At 33.4% G+C, this 20,810-nt stretch overlaps 1 protein-coding gene and 1 long non-coding RNA gene across 2 annotated transcripts; one reads left to right on the forward strand and one right to left on the reverse strand.

Annotated features, from left to right (window-relative positions):
* Positions 1 to 1,793: 1,793 nt before the first annotated feature.
* LOC125269149 lies at positions 1,794 to 11,812 on the reverse strand. Its single transcript, XR_007185042.1, has 3 exons — positions 10,959 to 11,812; positions 8,963 to 9,059; positions 1,794 to 3,485 (listed from the first exon to the last, which is right to left on the reverse strand). It is a non-coding gene; the product is annotated as an uncharacterized LOC125269149 (long non-coding RNA).
* A 306-nt stretch (positions 11,813 to 12,118) lies between these two features.
* On the forward strand, positions 12,119 to 19,087 carry nipal3 (NIPA like domain containing 3). The gene is made up of 11 exons (XM_048191931.1): positions 12,119 to 12,355; positions 14,238 to 14,306; positions 14,522 to 14,693; positions 14,993 to 15,052; positions 15,378 to 15,523; positions 15,846 to 15,942; positions 16,035 to 16,170; positions 16,264 to 16,352; positions 16,463 to 16,526; positions 17,584 to 17,678; positions 17,876 to 19,087. Exons 1-11 carry the CDS (start codon positions 12,284 to 12,286, stop codon positions 18,055 to 18,057), a joined length of 1,182 nt encoding a protein of 393 aa, XP_048047888.1. The 5' UTR covers positions 12,119 to 12,283; the 3' UTR covers positions 18,058 to 19,087.
* The last annotated feature ends 1,723 nt before the right edge of the window (positions 19,088 to 20,810 follow it).

Genomic DNA, 20,810 nt, shown 5'->3' on the forward strand with positions numbered 1-20,810 from the left:
TTTATTCTCAACATTTTATCTCGACTTTTTTCTCGTAATTTAACGAGTTTATTCTCAACATTTTATCTCGACTTTTTTCTTGACGTTTAACGTTTTTTCTCGTAATTTAACAAGTTTATTCTCAACATTTTATCTCGACTTTCTTCTCGTAATTTAACGAGTTTATTCTCAACATTTTATCTCGACTTTTTTCTTGACGTTTAACGTTTTTTCTCGTAATTTAACGAGTTTATTCTCAACATTTTATCTCGACTTTCTTCTCGTAATTTAACGAGTTTATTCTCAACATTTTATCTCAACTTTCTTCTCGTAATTTAACGAGTTTATTCTCAACATTTTATCTCGACTTTTTTCTTGAAGGTTAACAAGTTTTTTCTCGTAATTTAACGAGTTTATTCTCAACATTTTATCTCGACTTTTTTCTTGACGTTTAACATTTTTTCTCGTAATTTAACGAGTTTATTCTCAACATTTTATCTCGACTTTCTTCTCGTAATTTAACGAGTTTATTCTCAACATTTTATCTCGACTTTTTTCTTGAAGGTTAACAAGTTTTTTCTCGTAATTTAACGAGTTTATTCTCAACATTTTATCTCGATTTTTTTCTTGAAGTTTAACGAGTTTTTTTCTCGTAATTTAACGAGTTTATTCTCAACATTTTATCTCGATTTTTTTCTTGAAATTGAACGAGTTTTTTTCTCGTAATTTAACGAGTTTATTCTCAACATTTTATCTCGACTTTTTTCTTGAAGTTTAACGAGTTTTTCTCGTAATTTAACAAGTTTATTCTCAACATTTTATCTCGACTTTTTTCTTGAAGTTTAACGAGTTTTTTCTCGTAATTTAACGAGTTTATTCTCAACATTTTATCTCGACTTTTTTCTCGTAATTTAACGAGTTTATTCTCAACATTTTATCTCGACTTTTTTCTTGACGTTTAACGTTTTTTCTCGTAATTTAACAAGTTTATTCTCAACATTTTATCTCGACTTTCTTCTCGTAATTTAACGAGTTTATTCTCAACATTTTATCTCAACTTTCTTCTCGTAATTTAACGAGTTTATTCTCAACATTTTATCTCGACTTTTTTCTTGAAGGTTAACAAGTTTTTTCTCGTAATTTAACGAGTTTATTCTCAACATTTTATCTTGACTTTTTTCTTGACGTTTAACATTTTTTCTCGTAATTTAACGAGTTTATTCTCAACATTTTATCTCGACTTTCTTCTCGTAATTTAACGAGTTTATTCTCAACATTTTATCTCGACTTTTTTCTTGAAGGTTAACAAGTTTTTTCTCGTAATTTAACGAGTTTATTCTCAACATTTTATCTTGACTTTTTTCTTGAAATTTAACGAGTTTATTCTTAACATTTTATCTCGACTTTTTTCTTGACGTTTAACGTTTTTTCTCGTAATTTAACGAGTTTATTCTCAACATTTTATCTCGACTTTCTTCTCGTAATTTAACGAGTTTATTCTCAACATTTTATCTCGACTTTTTTCTTGAAATTTAACGAGTTTTTTTCTCGTAATTTAACGAGTTTATTCTCAACATTTTATCTCGTCTTTTTTCTTGAAATTTAACGAGTTTTTTCTCGTAATTTAATGAGTTTATTCTCAACATTTTATCTCGACCTTTTTCTCGTTTTTTTTTCGGAATTTAACAACTTTAATCTCGAGATGGTTTTATTTTTTTATTATTGCTTGGCCCTAATCCTCTTCCGTATTAACTTGATGTACTAAAATAACTAAAAATGAAAAATAATTAATAAAAACTATATTTAACCCCCCCCCCACACACACACACACACATAACTGATACAAATAAAAAAAAACGCACAACAAAATTACTAGAACTTTAAAATAAAAATAAAAAATGAAACAAATTCAAAATATTAAATGAAAATAACATCTAAACCGTGGTACTAAGAGTGCTGTTGTTACAATCTACCCCATTACTCAAAATTTGAGTTCACACTTTATGCATGTATTTATTTTGTTAATAAAATAAAAAATGAACAGTTAGCTAACATTTCCTCCAACTCCCCCACTATTTAATTTGAAGCATTTTGTGCAAGTTCAGCAGGTGTCAATGAGGAAAGTTGTATTCCTCCCTGTCTGATCAGACATGATCATTTTTGTTTTGTTTTCACATTTAAAATAAGAAATCAAACAAGAGAATTTTGCTGATTTGGATGACACAGGTTATGTTATTTACCATGCTGACCACAACTCAAATTATAACCCGGAAGACAAATATTTTTTATTTTTATTTTTTATAAATCCATTATATATAAGCCCTGTAGTCCAAAGTGAAAATGCCTGTAAGTCACATTTTATTTATTTATAAATACATAAATAAATAATATATGATTATAATATGTAATTTATTTCAAATGATCGATTCAGTGAAACTATGATATGAATTTTACCTGAATTTCAGGATTTATTAGTATTTGGTATTTCTTCTTTTTGCTTTGACTTTACACGATCAAGGTCACAGATTTACTTATTTGATCACACTGCAAAAAAATATTTTCATTTTTGTTGTTGTTGTTGTTGTTAAATCAGCTTAGATCATTTATGTGGTTCAGATAACATACTATTTTGAGTTTCTTTTGATTCAACCAATCTCCTTCATTGTATTAACTCAAATTTTTATTTTCAGTGAACTCAAAATTTTACTTTAAGTTAATCCAACAATAATTTTTTACAGTGCAGTGGCCTATATAGTGCAAAATCTTAAATATTTATTGATCATTTTATGTTTCTTTGTTTCTTATTTCTCAAAATCCACAAACTTTATATTAATTCTAATTTATAAATTAGATTAGGACCGCCTAAAACTATTTTTTAAAACTGTTTCTTTTAATGCATCATAATTAATGACTTCCTCTCTTTTAATGCATCATAATTAGTGACCTCCTCTGTATACTACTGTATTTAATCCCATGCAAGGAAATCAGGAAGAAGATTATAATCTAGAGAAGATCCGTGGATTAACCAGTGAAGATGAGTCATGGTGTGAAAGAATGCAGAATACACCTGCTGAGCTTTAACAGCAAAACACCTGCTGAAGAACAGAGAAGCGACTCGTCTAAGACAAATGGTACGTGTCATTATGTCTTTAGTACACTGTAAAACACGCCTGCAGCTGAAAGGATGGGGCACAGGAGAGAAAGGGGCAAACGTGTATAAAGCGGAGGAGGTAGAGAAGCAAAAAGTGCCCACAGTAACACAACAGGTTCAACCTGAACCGAATGCTAACAAAGGCTATGATTACAAGGTGCTGAAAAAATGAAGGAAGAGACAAACAAACAGAAAGAAAATGAAACGGGACCTTTTGTTCAGACGTGATGGCTTTTGAAAAGTCAGGGCTCATCGTGGAGAGCTCCTATTCCCCTGCGTCTCTGCGTCTGTCTATATGTCCATCTCTTCATCTGGATTAACCTCTCTTCAACACACAAAGACGGTTAGCACAAGTCTGCACAAACAAACCATTATTGCATTAACACTGACCGAGACAAGTGACAACTTTACAAGAAAAGTTGTCAAACACACACACGTTTACTTAGCTACTCACAATTAGGACATGCCATAGACTAAATCCTACCCCTGAATTTTTTTTTTTTTTTTTTTTTTTTTTAATTAATTTATATAATACATAACATACTTTATTTCATGTTATACTTTATTTTATAGCTTTTTAAGCATATACTTGTGAACTATATGCAAACCTAGAAATCATCATGTGCACACAAACACACATTTACATGTACACACTTTAAAAAATGCTGGGTTAAAAACAACCCAAATTGGGTTTAAAATGGTTTTGACCAGCTGTTAGGTTAAATGTTTGCCCAACCTGCTGGGCGGTTTTATTTAACTCAACTATTGTTTAAAAATGACTGTATTGCTTGCTTAAAATGAACCCAACATATGTTGGAAACTAACATTTCTTAATATGTTTAATAAATGAACTATGCTTTTTAATATGTTTATGAAATTAATAATTAAACAATAAACATTTATTAAATTGCTCATTAATAAATGTTCACCTTTTGATTATTATTGTTGCCTCTACTAATTATGTGTCAGATTCTTAATTTCCAACCTATTTTGGGTTCATTTTGAGCCAGCCATATAGTAATTTTTAAACAATAGTTGGGTTAAATAAAACGGCCCAGCACGTTGGGCAAACATTTACCCAAACGCTGGGTTAAAACAACCCAATCGCTGGGTTTGTCCATTTTCAGCCCAACTTGGGCTGTTTTTAACAGCCATCTTTTAGAATGCATATGATATGTAATCATGTAGATTTAAAGATTAAATCCATGCATGAAATTCAAAATGGTATAATAATGAAATAATGAAATGCAGAATAAAGTCAATTACAAAAAAAAAGTAATAATGGCAAATTTATCTGTAGGTATCTATAGGATGTATCTATTTTTCTTACACTCTAAAAAATGCTGGGTTAAAAAAAATAACCCAAGTTGGGTTAAAAATGAACAAACCCAGCGATTGGGTTAAATGTTTGACCTAACCTGATGGGTAGTTTTATTTAACCCAACTATTGTTTAAAAATTACTAGATTGCTTGATTAAAATGAACCAAAATTATGTAAATTAAATTAATAAATGTAATAAATAACAATTAAATAATGAACATTTATTAATAAGCAATTTAATAAATGTTAATTATTTAATTGTTACCTTTTGATTATTACTGCTGCCTCTACACTGTAAAAATGCTATCGCTGAGTTAAAACAACCCAATCGCTGGGTTTGTCCATTTTCAACCCAACTTGGGTTGTTTTTAACCCAGCATTTTTTAGAGCTTTATAATTATGTGTCTGATTTTTAACTGTCAACCATTTTGGGTTCATTTTTAAGCCAGCCCTATAATATTTTTTAAACAATAGATGATTTGCAGATAGCAGATTGCACTAATATATATATATATATATATATATATATATATATGCACAAATGAATGATACAGCAGATCCTATCTCTCTTTATTTTAAATTTAACCGTTACAAATTTAGCCATTGGTAAATTCTATGAATGATTTCATTATAAAGTGTGGCCCAAAACACTGCAGGTCATAAATATCTTAAAATCATTCATGAGTATTCTGACAATGAAAAACATCCAAAACAATTAGAAATACAGGAAATCGCATTATACCTTTACCATACCATAATACCTTTAACTAACATGCATCAGCTGCAATGATGGCCATAATAGGCCCATAGGCTCCATAGGCCCATATCGTTAGCCTCATAGCATAATTGCCTAAGTCATTTTTTGGCCAAATTGTGATATCTGCCTTTGAAATATGATCTGGACAATTATGCTATGAGGCTAACGATATGACACAATAGGGGAATCAGGGAATCAATCACTATGCACATTATGTTTCAGCAGACACTATTATATTTGATATCTGCTTTGGCATGCAGCATACATCTACGTAAAAATGAAAAGAAACAATTGGATCACAGCATACGAACAGTCATACTGCTGCTCTCAATTTCAACATTGCATTTGTGTATCCATTACCTAATTATTTTGGCTTTTACAATCTTGCTATGAGAACATTTTAATTAGTCTTTCTAAGGCAAATGTTATGACACATGATGAAGGTATGGTCACACCCTGTTATCCTCTAATGGCTGTCATTCTGATTAAACGAGTCACAGCAGCGTTATGCTTCATTTCTCCCTCATGGCTGCGCTCAACATTTGGACTGAGGTGTCATTGTCATTGTTGTCTTTTGGATCAATGTTTAAATACCTCATGCGTACCAAGACAAGTCTAAACCTGTGGAAGTTTTAGGAAAAGCCTGCCTTACCACAACCCTCTAACGAACCTTCATTCCATTGCAAAAAAAAAAAAAGGAAAAAAAAGAAACAAACTTCCGGAAAAAAATGGAAAGGCCAAAAATAGAGTGGCTACCTACTTCATTGCTGCTGCAATCTCTAACGTTCATGCATTCTTCAAGAAACAGGACAGAGTTTATTCGCTATTTCAAAACCCATTCGTCAGGTTTTCATTGCCTTTGGTCTGTAACTAACGTTTTTGTGCTGGAGGTGATTTTAAAGACAGCCACCCCCATATGACAAGAAAAAGAAGTGACATTAAAAGAGAAGATAAATTTTAAGTCTGGAGGTGAGAGTCCGAAGGTGTATGTAGAGCCACTCAACTGTGATCAACTCATTTTTCATGGCCCCATAGTGTCTACGACAAAGAATTATCTATATTGAATAAATAATGTTTAGTGTGGGTGTCTAAATCAAGGTGTGTCACACAGACTACAAACTGAAGTTTCCAGAATCATATAAAGTAAAGAATAAAATGTATTTATTATAGGAAAATTATTTTTAAATTCAATTTTTTAAATGTAATTATTTTAACAGAGAAGTTCACATGGCTCACAATGCAGCTCCTACTCGAGGAAAAAAAGTTCAAATTATTCCAAAAGAATTATTAATTATTGCATGATTTTACTTCTATTTGAGGTCCTTTAGCTTTTCATAAGCTTTAGGGAGTGAAATTGGAGTCAAATCAGTCAGTGCAACATGAAGAAAATATTTCATTTCAAAGGAGAGAGGTTATAAAGGAAAACTAAAGTGCCATTAAAGTATGAGCCTGCAGGTAGCATGAATACAGGTAGAGCTGTAGAAACGCCTGACTTAGAGGGAGGAAATGCAGACAACTGGTCTGTCAGCTATTTTGAATAACCCCCTGAGCACACACACACACACACACACACACGAGTATCATGAAAGCATAAGAAGGATCAAAAGGTCATGTCATGAAGTCATAAAAAGAATCGTAATCTGTGCCGTCAAATAATTGTCCAGTTTAGAAATTCAAGCAATGTTTTGCATCAGTTACTTTGCTGATTACTGTATCTTTGCTGTGAGTCTGTGAAAAATTCAATAGCAACAATCAGAAATAAAGGGGGTAAAAAAAACACACTTTTCATTAAGAATAGCAATTGCAAGTAGTCTAGCAAGTTTCAATACCAAGAAATGTCTGATAAAACAGATGTTTCGAAGATTTTATTTTATTTTTTATTTTTTTTAGGTATAATCAAATGTTGAGAAATGTAGGTGAGAAAAAAGTATCTAGTGAAAGACCAGATTTTTTTTCTTCCTTATCAGATGCACTGACACAAACAAACCGCACTAAATATTACATTCTCGCCCTTATCTTGTTCCAAACCATTATTACTTTCTTTCTTCTGTGGAACACAAAAGGAAAATTATGAAGAATTGTACTGATTGTTTTGTTTTTTTTAAAGCCATTTAAGTCATTACTCACTGAAAGCCATTGCCATCATATGGCTTCAGAAGACTTGGAATAAACCACAGACATTTAGACCAGTTTAATGATACTTAGTGCTGTTGCATCTTTTCTGAAGCTTTAAAGCTGCAGTCTGTAAATGCATGGAAAGGAATGACCTGCACACTCATAGATTATATCATGAAGCAAAAATTATGAAGCAAAAGAGATATAGATATTGCATAATTTCAGTGATCACTTAACATTTTTAAATAAATATTTAAACACTTAGTAAATTTTAAAGTTGTGAAATAAATGAAATATACCTTATGAATCAAGTATATGTAAATAAAAAAATGTAAGTATTTAAACTACATTTGATACGAGGACAAATAAAACTGAGCAGACAAAACAAGTTAAAGTAACTCAAATATTTGAGTAAGCCAATTAAAAATATAGCAATAGTGCACATATACTAACATAACTAGAATTCTATCTCTGAATTAGTACACACATAGTTCTTGCTTTCGAAAGTGACGTGACGCCAAGTATGTGTCCTATACTCAGAATTTATGCAATGGGCAGCTGTGGAAGAAAGCACTGTTCATTCACTCCCTCACCTACATTTCCTGCCGGTACTGAGACTCGAACCCGCGACCTTCGAGTTGCAAGTCCAACTCTCTAACCAGCAAGGTTTTTTTTTTTGTTTTTTGTTTTTAAAAAACTTTAAATTATTTATAATGTTGCAAAAGCCTTCTATTTCAGATAAGTGCTGTTCTTTCTGTTAATCAAATAATCCTGAATAAAAATTGTACACAACTGTTTTCAACATTGATAAATAATAATAATAAATGTTTCTTGATCAGCAAATCAAATCATTTCTGAAGGATCACGTGACTCTGAAGACTGCAATGATGCTGAAAATTCAGCTTTGCCGACACAGAAATAAATTGCATTTTAAAATATATTCAAATAGAAAACAGTTATTTTAAATTGTAAAAATATTTAATAATTTTACTGTTTTTGCTGTATTTTGGATCAAATAAATGAAGCCTTGGTGAGCAGAAGAGACTTCTTTTAAAAACATTTAAAAAATCTTACCGTCCAAAAACTTTTAACTGGTATGATCTTAATGTGCTTCATAAAAACTAAAACAAACATAACAGAAAGATGCTGCAGTTTTAGGAATGTTTAAAATAATTTATTTTAGAGAATCTACGAGTGCAACATCAGAAGAGGGACAGTATGAGCCTTCGCTACAGCATTTGACTGGTTTAGTTAAAATATTCATTTTAAGTGGCTAGACGCTAGTTTTTACTTTTACTTTTTTTACTTTAAAAAATATTGTTGTGATGCTCCTCAAATCACTTTGGATAAAAGCGTCTGCTAAATGTCATTGTAAATGCACTAAACAGAAGTATTAATAAATTTAATGATTAATAAACAAATGATTACATAAATTAAAATGAAGATAACGGAAGAATTATTACACTAAGGCAGTGCATCTCACAGTATTTAATAAAATAATTCATGAGTCAACAATAATTATAAAGGCTTAAGCCATAAATTACAGTAGTAACATGTAGAATGATAGAGTTTCAGGAAGTAAAAAACAAATCATTTTCTGGTATTTCCCATATACGTAAAAAAGAAAAAAAGGCATTACCTCAAACAATTGTCCTGGGAGTCATTTTCCTTTTTAGCTTGATCTCATGCACCTTCCTTGAACGTCTGCATCTTAGTCTTTTTTGAAAGGCCATTTCCTGCAGCACAGATTTTTTGATCAATAATCAATTTTTAGGTATATTACTATATAAGCTTAAAAGAATGAAAAAAAAAAAAAAACACATGACAAATCATACACAACTAAACAATGTCTTCACAATTTTCACAAAAACACCTGTCACCAAAGTCAAAACAACTGAAACGCTCAAGACCACAAGCAAATGCTTTTTGTGACATTTTTCTCTAAAAAATGATTTAAGAAGCTTTACTAAAGATGTTAATCTTAAAGTACATTCCATCATTCCATCAGGGGTGCTGTTTCCTCCTGAGGACAGAACTTTAAGGGAAAGAATGTTCCTTTTCTTCCAAGGGTGTCAGTGCTAGGGCGTATTTCACCACAACCACAGAGATAAAGCATTAATCATTCATAATTAATGTTGAAAACATCACAGAAGGGAAGCCTGATGCTCTGAACCATCTGATGCATACTGTGGCATTTCTCCAATGTATTTTAATTTTTTTGTGCTTATTATAAAACTTGCCAACTAAAAATGTGATTTCAGATCTTGCCTCAAGTCAAATCACCATATATGCATTCTATGGAAAATAAGAAGAAATATGTTACCTTTCTGCTCGCCAGAGATGTTTCTGTTCCTATTTTTTAAAGGTAATTTTTTGTAATCTAAATATATATCTATATATTTTTAAAAAAACATATTTTGTAATTGTATTCAAATTATTGTGAGGAAAAATGAATTCCATTCTATTTCCAAGCCAAAATCAATTAAATGTTTTTATAATTAAAATGATGTCTGACATTGGCGTACTACTGATCAGGAAATAATAACAGTCCCGGTACACTTGATGATCTAAAGGTTTGCCTTCCACAGGCCTTCCACACCCATTGCCATCTGAATATGCGTGCAACGATGACACATTTCTCACATCTGTAACTATTACGACATGGGTGTACCTCCTCTCTACAAAAATGGAATGGCTATAGATTCTTTTATCCTCCACAAAATGGTGAAAGGTCATAGAATCGTCTTTACTCATTGTCTACAGTGTTTTATCTGTCACTAGCAGGTGAAAAAAAATTAGAATACACCTATTTTGCCTAAAGGAGTGAGAGAACCCTAAAACAACATTAATATGCATCATTTCAGTTGTGCCAAGATGTAATTGATGATTAGCAGCCTGTTAGAGCCTCATAGCTCTGGGATATGATAATGGAAAAAATTGCTAAATATCAGTGTTGAAACATCTCAAGGTGACTCAAGGTGCTGCTTTCAAACAGAATCTTGTGGTCTTGGTCTCATATAAACATGTTGCTGTGGTGGGTTATTACTCAATTTCTAATAAACTACAGATGATCATTTCCTCAACCACAGGTTGGTACAAAATCCTCAGCACTGCAGGAAATTAACAGGACCTCACTGGCTTTGAACTGCTACTTGGCTACTATTATAAAGTCAGCATTTAATTTCATTAGAATATAAAGCCTAGTTTGTGGAATAACAGGTCTTGGTCTGGATCTTAGGGGATCTGGTATAAAGATGTAATCAAATATTAAAAATTGGGGGAACCAAATGTGAAATTTTATTGAAAGATATTAAAAATACACTATTGTCTATGGTGGTTACTAATACCAGATGTGGTATTAGTTAAGTCTGAGTGTAGGTCTTCGGAAAGTCTGATCTTAACTCCAAGTTGCTTTCTGGAAATATAACAGTGTTTCCAAAAATCATGTCAAACATGTCTTTGTGTGGTACAATAGCAGAGCCAAACCATGACCAGGCTGATATTGACGTTTGAGTACCTACTTTAAGAAGGTACACTGGTGCCATCTACTGTCCAAAACAGATATAAACTCATCATCAAGAAAAAAAAGTTTACAGGTGGTAGTTACAATAACTTAGGACACTAAATAGACTTACTTCAGTTCTGCTGACTCTGAAAAACACCATGGAGAAGAGGCCCAGGATCTCTGGTCACCAGAATGAACATGCCATCCTGCTAAAGGAGGCATGTGGACAAAGTTAACTGTGAGTCCAATAAACAGGTACAGGGAGACAGGAAGGACAGCTGTTCGTTCTTGCAGTGTCAAACCACGTAACCATATGTCCCCACAGACGTTTGAGAACTTGTAAATGCCTTGGTGAAAGAGTGGAGTAACATATTAACAGCAAGAACTGGCAAATCTGTCTCAATCCATGAGGTTGAGATGTCTGTATTACAAAAGCAGCTTGTGGCCACACCACATACTACTTTCGATATTGACGAGTGAGTATCCAACTCTTGAAAGCCAAGGACATGATGGGACATGATGAATTATAAATTAAAATAACTACATTTTATATATTTTTATAATTTTAACTAAATTATAAAGGTGGCCTACGTATATTTACGTAAAGATATCCATATATTTTCATGTATAGCCTACAGACCACTTTATACTACTGTCTGAGGAAAATAGTAAACATGATTTTTTTCATAAAGTCAGAATGTTGTTTTCCAAATTAAATAATTGGCTTTTATTTTGACATTGTAACGTTACTTAAGTGATTTATTAAAATATTAATAAATTATTTATCTTATTATTTACCCTAAGTAAACAGCGTAGTTTTCTGTAAAAAATTAGAGTATTAGAAAAAGATTTAATTCCAATTTTCACATTTATTTTTAAAAGTGTCTTTTAACTGCTCCAGTCCACAGCATAGACTGTAAAAAAATGGTCCACAGCCTCCATACTGTCAACATCAAACTAAACGCGGTCAAAGCAGTCTATGGGTCAAAGCAGTTAAACGAGAAAAATGTTATTGTGCACGATCCCCCCAGACACAATCCCCCCTCAGATATATATATATATATATATATATATATATATATATATATATATATATATATATATATATATATATATATATATATATATATATATATATATATATATATATGTGTGTGTGTGTGTGTGTGTGTGTGTGTGTGTGTGTGTGTGTGTGTGTGTGTGTGTGTGTGTGTGTGTGTGTGTGTGTGTGTGTGTGTGCTTAGAATGCGTGCTTCATCACATCCCTCAAATTTTACGTCACACAGAACCTGCGTACAACGTCACTTGACAGGTGTACCCGGAAGAAACAGCGTTTCGAAAATGGCGTTCCACGTAAACTTCAGCCCAAACAGAGGAAAGTAAAACTGACTTTCGTCCAAGTCACGACTGGACCGAGCTGCGAGACGGGCTCGGTGATGCGTGTATAACGGAAGAATGTCATCTGAAGTAAGGATGAGCAGCGTGAGGATGGCACGAGAGAACAGTGTGACGGAAGACTCTTACACCGTGAGTCTATGCTTCAATGTTTGCAATAACAATAAAACTAGAAATGCATAACGAAACTTCATGTTTACAAAAGCTGATCTTGAAATAGCGATTATGTTATACTAAACTGACTGTTAGGTTAATACTGATATAGCCTAATGCCATATATATACACACGACTAGATTACGTATAAGGAAAAATGAACTTATCTGGTTTTTGTAGGTCTCAAAATAAGGTAAATACAACAGATCAGATGAACAACAACACTTGACATTACTCCGTGTCATTATTTATTTAACAAAAATAAAGCCAAAATGGACAACCCATGTGTGACAATCTAAGTACGCCCTTTGATTTAACTGCTTGTAGAACCACCTTTAGCAGCAATAACATGGGAGTAATCATTTTCTATATGACTTTATCAGTCTCTCACACCATGTGGAGGAATTTTTGGCAGCTATCAGTGACGTGAAGGCCAAGTATTGTAACCCATACTCTAAATTTGTCCTCTGGATTTAACCCATCCAAGTTAGTCCATTGAGTACACACACACACACACACACCCGGAGCAGTGCTGTGGCGCTCAGGGAGAGATTGGAGGTATTGAGGGTGGAAGAAGAGAGCACTGTTCATTCACTCCCCTACCTACATTTTCCTGCCTGTATTGAGAATTGAACCCGCAGATATAATCCAGCTTTGAGTAACACTTCTAGTCAAAATAACCTTGAATTTGGTTACATGTTGTTTTTGCCAAAATAACTTGCGAGATGTATGATATTCCATCATGTGTGCAAATTCAACAGTGATTACAAAGTGTCTGATTTCATTTGGTCTTTTAAATTTTTTCCGACAACCCACATTTTGCCTTGTTCTAGCCTGTATGTCAGGGCTGTGTTTGAACGGCTATTAGACTTTTTTTTTTTTAGACGTCAAAATTGCTTGCTGGGAGGTTTGTGGGCATCTGTTTATGACTTGGGTAAAGTTGGTTTTATATTCGCACATTCGGACTTCAGATAAATTCAGACTTTCCAATAAATGTGCAATAAATTAATGTTTGCGAATTTTAAGCAGCGACATGATATTGAAAACCAACGATTGTCAACTTTACAACATTTTTCATAGTCGATCAAAGTGTGGTTAACAAGGCTATTGAATACGGATGTCCGATTGTGCGAATATAAAACCAACTTTACCCAAGTCTGTTTATGCACAGCTCACTTAAGATCCCAATCAGGTTTTCAATCAGGTTGAGGTCTGACTTGAGGTTTGACTGGGCCATTGCAACACCTTGATTCTTTTCTTTTTCAGCCATTCTGCGGTAGATTTGTTTGTGTTTATTTTTTGCAGTTTCTTTGAGCATTGCACGGTCTGACCTTGGGGTGAATTTGCCGAGACGTCCACGCCTGGGAAGACTGGCAACAGTCTTGAATGTTTTCCACTTGTGAATAATCTTTCTCCTTGTAGAATGATGGACTTCAAATTTAGAAATATGTTTAGAAATGGCCTTGTAACCCTTCCTAGATTGATGGGCAGCAAATTGCTTTTCTAAGACCATTGCTGATGTCTGTCCACCTTCGTTAACACACACCTGAAGGCTCCAGACCAGCAAACTGACAATACATCTGCTTTTATAGAGTTGGCCACGCTTGCTGATGGTCAATTAATCAATGGCATTTGTTTAGCAGCGCCTGACTGCTACTTAGCCTCTTAATTCCTATGGAAGCAGTAAGTGTGTACTTAGTTTGTCGCACATGGCTTCATCATTTTGGCTAGTTTTTGTTAAATAAATGTTGTTCAACTGAGTTTATCTAATTTTAAGACTAGATGTTTTTTTACCATGCAATATATATATATATATGTTAGTACATTTTAACAGGACATATCTTTGTGATTTATACACAGGAAAACCTCATTGGTACATTGTTAGCTATCTTTGGAAACCTGTTAGTCAGCATCGCAGTCAGCATTCAGGTAAGTGTGTATTTGCAGCCTACATTTATAGTTGCATTGTGATTCAGGGTCAGGGTGTGTTCAGGTTACACCCTGTGAAAGTCATCTGCTATTATTTGCTTTTTTTCAACATCTTGTTTTATAACCCAGCTGTTGTTTGGTACAGTATCTAAGAGAGTGGGTTTAAAAAGGTGTAATAGACAAACACACATAATGACTGGTGTTTTCTCTTGCAGAAACAAAGTCATGTGACATTGGCGGGAAATAAAGACCTGAGGCAATACTACTACACTAAGACCTGGTGGTCTGGCCTGATGCTGATGGTTCTGGGGGAGGGCGCCCTGTTTGTGTCTTATGCATTTGCTCCGCTCTCTCTCATAGCTCCACTTAATGCCGTATCTGTCATAAGTAGGTATTATTACTGTTATGTTGCATTCACAATGCTTCTTGTCTGATGTTATTTGACAAAAACATTTAATTTAGTGTAATATAGCTCTGAAGGAGTGTTATTTTAGTATCATTAAGATAATATTTCATATTAGTAATATTATAAGTATCATTTTATTAATATTTTGAATTTTCATTTCATTTTTGTAATTTTGTTTATTTTATTTCAAGTAACAACTGTTTTTTATGGTTTTTATTTTAGCTAACTATAATAACCCTGCTCTTAAGATTACAAGTGGTTTCTGTTTTGTTCTTCATAGCAAGCTCCATCTTAGGATTCCTGTTTTTGCGGGAAAAGTGGAAGGCACAGGAATTCTTGAGTGAGTTCTGCTCATCTTTCTCACTAAATATATATATATATATATATATATATATATATATATATATATATATATATATATATATATATAAAAAACGAAATACTGATAAATCGTGTTGATTGCATTTAGTTGTGTAATGCTGGCTTTGATGTGCCAGCTGGATTTCTTCCAGCTATGTTTTTAAAAGATCGAGGCCATGCGTTGCTAAGCAACAAATAACTACTTATTAAATTGTATTATTAATGCAAAAAATTAAATGTAGTCCCTATGCAGTGTAATTGTTCAGACATTTCAGAAATTATTTCTCACGTTCACGTGTTTGTAGAGCGCTACATCTTGACTTTCCTGGGCTGTGTCTTGACGGCGGGTGGCACTTACCTCTTTGTGACGTTTGGGCCGAACTCCCATGAAAAGCTGAATGCGGAGAACATAGTAAAACATGTTATTGGCTGGCCCGTCCTCTTATACTTGGTAATACACACCCTCATCTTTTAGAAAGTTATCTAATTATTATTATAATATTTGAGTGTTTTTTGCTATTTAAGCACTTTTTCTACAGTGCAAATGCTTTTGTTTTCAAATTGCACATGCCAAATATTAAACTCTTTTTTTTTTTTTTTTTTTAGTTTACATTTACATTGTTGTATATTTACAATAGTTTTGATTTACAGTGCACATTTCTATTAATAAACAGGTTTAAGTTGAAAGAGAGGTTTTGTTGAAGAGTGAAAACACCTGCAGGCCCTTTTCAAGTGTTGATGATTTGCATTAAATGCGGTTTGTGTTTTTCCAGCTTCTGGGGATCATCACGTTCTGTCTGGTGCTGTATTTCTACAAACGTCGGAATGCAAACTACCTTGTCCTAATTTTGCTACTGGTGGCACTACTTGGTAGGACAATAACATCTATTGTTTGCAGAGCCCAATGTGTCCATGAAACATAAATATACCAATGACCAAAATTATGGCGCTTTGCCTTTTAGGTTCGGTGACTGTAATCACAGTGAAGGCGGTTTCAGGGATGATTGTGCTTAGCATCTTGGGTCCTCTACAGCTGTCGTATCCCATATTCTACGTCATGTTCGTCTGCATGGTGGCCTCTGTCGTCTTTCAAGCATCGTAAGTTCTGTTTTTTGTTGTGTGGATGTTCTGTTGCGAGTCAGCGATCTTGGAGTGGCAAATGTTTTTATATGACTTGACTTTCTTTATCAGATTTTTAGCACAGGCATCTCATCTGTATGATTCCTGTCTTATCGCCTGTGTGAATTACATTTTCTCCACAACATTTGCAATTGTGTCAGGTAGGTCTCACACATTTCTTTCTCAGTCAATTTAGATGACAAGTTTATCTTCATTTCAGCATAGTGTTAGCAGTCTCATTCTCATTCCCACTCTGTTTGTTCTGAAACAGGAGCCATATTTTATCAGGAGTTTAACCATGAAGACGTTCTGCACATATGCATGTTTCTGTTGGGGTAGGTTTTATTATGCATTTTAAGTACATACACTACCGTTCAAATGTTTGGGGTCAGTAAGATTTTTTTTTTTTTTTGAAAGAAGTCTCTTCTGCTTACCTAGGCTGCATTTATTTGATTCAAAAGTATATACAAAAGTATATACAATAAAGTAAAACAATGATTTCTGCGATGTGGAGAAAACAAACAGAATCATGGAATCCAGTCATAAAAGCGTAATTTACTGTATAATGCGGAATGACGCTGTGCCTGCATGTTCTGCTTGTGTCTGTCTGAATGAATAGTGCATATTCAGGATTTCAATTAATTAGACTTGCTTTTTGATTACTAAAATTTAATTTAACCATTAAAATGGAGTCCAAAAAAATTAAATGAAGAAAAAAAAAAAACTGATTTCCTGGCCCTAAATATTGTGAAATATTATTACAATTTAAAATGTTTTTTTATTTTAATATACATTAAAATGTAATTTCATATCATCAATGTTGAAAACAGTTGTATTGCTTAATATTTTTGTGGAGACCATGAAAATTATTTTTTTAAGGATACGCTTTATGAATAGAAAGTTCAAAAGAACAGCATTTATTTGAAATTGATTTTTTTTTTTTGTTAACAATTATAAATATCTTTACTGTCATTTTCGATTAATTTAATGCGTCCTCGCTTAATTTCTTTAAAAAAAATTAAAAAAATTCTTACCCCAAACGTTTGAACTAGTGTGTATACCATTCACAGAATTGCTGAATTTCAGAAAAAAGCTTACTATTTTTTTTTCTTAGTAAGAGGAATTGAATGTTTTAATGCATTAACTACAAAAAATTAAATATTTACATTAAATATTTATATTAATTGACAGCCCTAAATTTTACATTCAGTCAGATCAAGGTGGAAAATACTCACTATAGTACTATGCGATACACTGTAACACATCTGTGTCAGGAAGAAAACTGTCTGGCCATGAAATTCCACATACATTTGTTTTCTCAGCAGTAGCAGTGACTAACCGACTATCTTGGATTTGTTCAAATGTGTCTTTGTTCTTTGTAATTTTCCACAGATGTTCTATGTGCTTTCTTGGAGTGTTCCTGATCACTAAAAGCAAGAGGAAGGTCAAAGCCTTTGAGCCATATGTTACTATGGACATGGCAAAAGGTATGTATACATTTTTTTTAAATGACTTTTTTTATTAAGATTTGTAAAGGAAGCTGGTGGGAAGATTTGCTTGGAATCTGGCACAAGATAAAAAGACTAGCTCATATCTTATTTAGAGATTGCTGATTTATAATTTTTATCATCAAGCCAAACAACCAATCATCGTATCAGATTAAACACTGCATGTGTCAACACAGGTATTCCAACCATTCACAACAAAGGCTGGGCTGTGCAGCCTGACTATAACGGCTCGTTTTCCTACGGAGCACTGCAGAACAACGACAGTGTAGGTCCTGTGACACTCCCAGTGAACCAAGAGCGGTCAGCCTCTCCCAGTCCCGTTAGCCCGTACCAATCATCAGAGCTGAAGAAAGACTGAGCGGATAAGTGCCTGAGGTGAAATTAAGACTGATTTCAGATGAGAAATGCTACTTTCTTTAAGCATTACTGTTTTGCTTATTGACAGCACTCACAGAACACAGTTCTAGAATACTGGACCATTCTAGAACTTCTGTTTTCTCTCATCTCATCCTGAGCCAGGAAAGCAAGCTATAACACATGTTAGAATGCAAATAATGACTTTCATTGGTGGCGTTGATTTTATCTTGAGAAATATTGGCATGTTATCTTTGTATGATACTCATATCTGTAATCATGCTTTAAATGTGCTGACTGACATTCTGATGACTTATCAAAGCTCATATTACTAACCTAAATATACCTCAGAAGATTCTATCTACTGCTTTGCACCAGCTGCAGCTGGTCCAGCTTTATTAGCCAAAGACTAATGTAGATTGCACAATTCCCAGCTAGTTATATACAAATATATGTTTGGTACTGGCTTAATATCCTGTATGCACAAGCTCATACGTGTCTCATTGTCCATTTTCGGGCCTAAAGCTGTGTGGTGCCTATTATTTATTCCCTGTGCCTGTCTGAAGCATACAAAATAGACTTTCTGTACAAATCTGCATGTTTATATACATTATACATCGAATATCAGAACACTGCTGGTGTTTGAAATGTACTGTACAGATGCCTTCTGTAAAACTTTAAGAAACACTGGTGAATATTTTGTCATAAATACCATTGCTTAGACTAATGAGGTAAAATATGTTATCGTTGTTTTGGTGTGTGGCTCTTTTTTTACCATTTAACACAAGTAATCATTAATGCTGTATTGATTAAACCATTGGCTGACTTTTTATTGAACGATAATGGGAAACCTAACTGTCACATCAATACACTGAGTTATGTTTAAGTGCAATTACTACTGTGTTGAGATCATGTAAATTTAATGTTCATTTTTTTTTAATTTTTAATCTAATGTTGTTTATACTTTTACAACCATTCCACAATGACAATCATAATGTCTTTAACCAAAATAAAGAAAAAAAGACCAAGCTTCAGTCAGCATACAAATCCTGTTGAACCAATAATATGCAGCTTTTTAACACTGCCTGTTCATTTATCTGTATTTAACACTGGAGTATATATGTGGTTTATTGCGGTTTTACATAACTAATGTATTAAAACATTGAATCTCAGTTATATTGTTGTGGACTGCTGTATAAAAGTGAAATCAGATTAGGATTAGGGTTAGGGTTAGTATTTTAAGGACTGACTTAAATTAGATTTTATAAAACTACCTTTGTGTAAGTTAAGAGTGTTCTTTCACTAATAATTGTCCATGTACTGAGACCCGTTTTGAGGAACCATATATTCAATTCAATTCAATTCAATTCAATCTTTATTTATAAAGCACATTTAAAAACAGCTGATGCTGACCAAAGTGCTGTACATGTCACAAACATAAAAATAATATAAAAAGCAAAATATTCATAAAAGCTAAGGAAAGGCTAAGGAAAAGAGAAATGTTTTCAAGGATGACTTAAATGTGTCAACAGAAGGGGCTAGCCTGATATATAAAGGTAGGCTATTCCATAATTTGGGTCCCACAACTGCAAAGGCCCGATCACCTCGTTTTTTAAGTCGAGTTCGTGGTACAACAAGTAAGCTCTGGTCACATGATCTTAAGGTTCTTGACGGGGAGTGGCGAGAAAGTAAACTGGTCAAGTACTCAGGGGCCAGATTATTAAGAGCTTTATAAACATAAAGTAAGATTTTAAAATCGACTCTAAATTTGATAGGGAGCCAGTGTAAGGCTGATAAGATGGGAGTAACAGACTCATGCTTGCGCGTCTTAGTGAGAAGTCTAGCTGCTGAGTTTTGAACCAACTGTAATCGAGAAAGAGATGATTGGGAGACCCCATAATAAAGAGAATTACAGTAGTCTAAACGTGATATAACAACAGCATGGATCAATGTTTGAAAATCACCTTTAGATAAAAATGATTTAACTTTTGAAAGCTGTCGGAGATGGAAAAAACTGGATTTTACCACAGCACTAATCTGTTTATCGAATTTTAGGTTGTGGTCGAAAAGAACACCCAAATTCCTGGCACAAAGGGTTTCATAAGGAGTGAGAGAGCCACAATCAACATTAACAACGCTGTTTTCTGTAGGTCCGAACAAGATTATTTCTGTTTTATTTTCATTTAAGTTAAAAAAATTATTGGAAAGCCAAAGCTTAAGTTCCTTCAGGCAAGCCAGAAGTGGTTTTAGGCTGCTTCGATCATTATGTTTTAATGGGAAATAGAGCTGAGTGTCATCAGCATATAAATGAAAAGACACTCCATACTTATTGAAAATAGAGGCAAGTGGAAGCATATATAAAGTAAACAAAACTGGTCCAAGGATTGATCCTTGAGGAACTCCAGAGTTAAGTGGTATGGCAGAGGAAGAGTACTGACCAATGCGAACATTGAACCATCTATTTGTGAGATAAGAGCGGAACCATTGTAAAACAGTGCCACGAATGCCCACAGCTTTCTCAAGTCGCATAAAAAGTATCTCGTGATCCACTAAATCAAAAGCAGAACTAAGATCTAATAAGACTAAAGCCACAGGTCTTCCAGAATCAGTTTCCATAAAAATGTCACTTGAAACTCTCAACAAAGCAGATTCAGTACTATGTAATGCTTTAAAACCAGACTGAAATGTTTCCTGTACAGAGTTCATAGTTAAATACATTTGCAGTTGAGTTAGTACATTTTTTTCAATTATCTTAGA

Source organism: Megalobrama amblycephala, linkage group LG5, assembly GCF_018812025.1.
Source record: "Megalobrama amblycephala isolate DHTTF-2021 linkage group LG5, ASM1881202v1, whole genome shotgun sequence".
NCBI lineage: Eukaryota > Metazoa > Chordata > Actinopteri > Cypriniformes > Xenocyprididae > Megalobrama > Megalobrama amblycephala.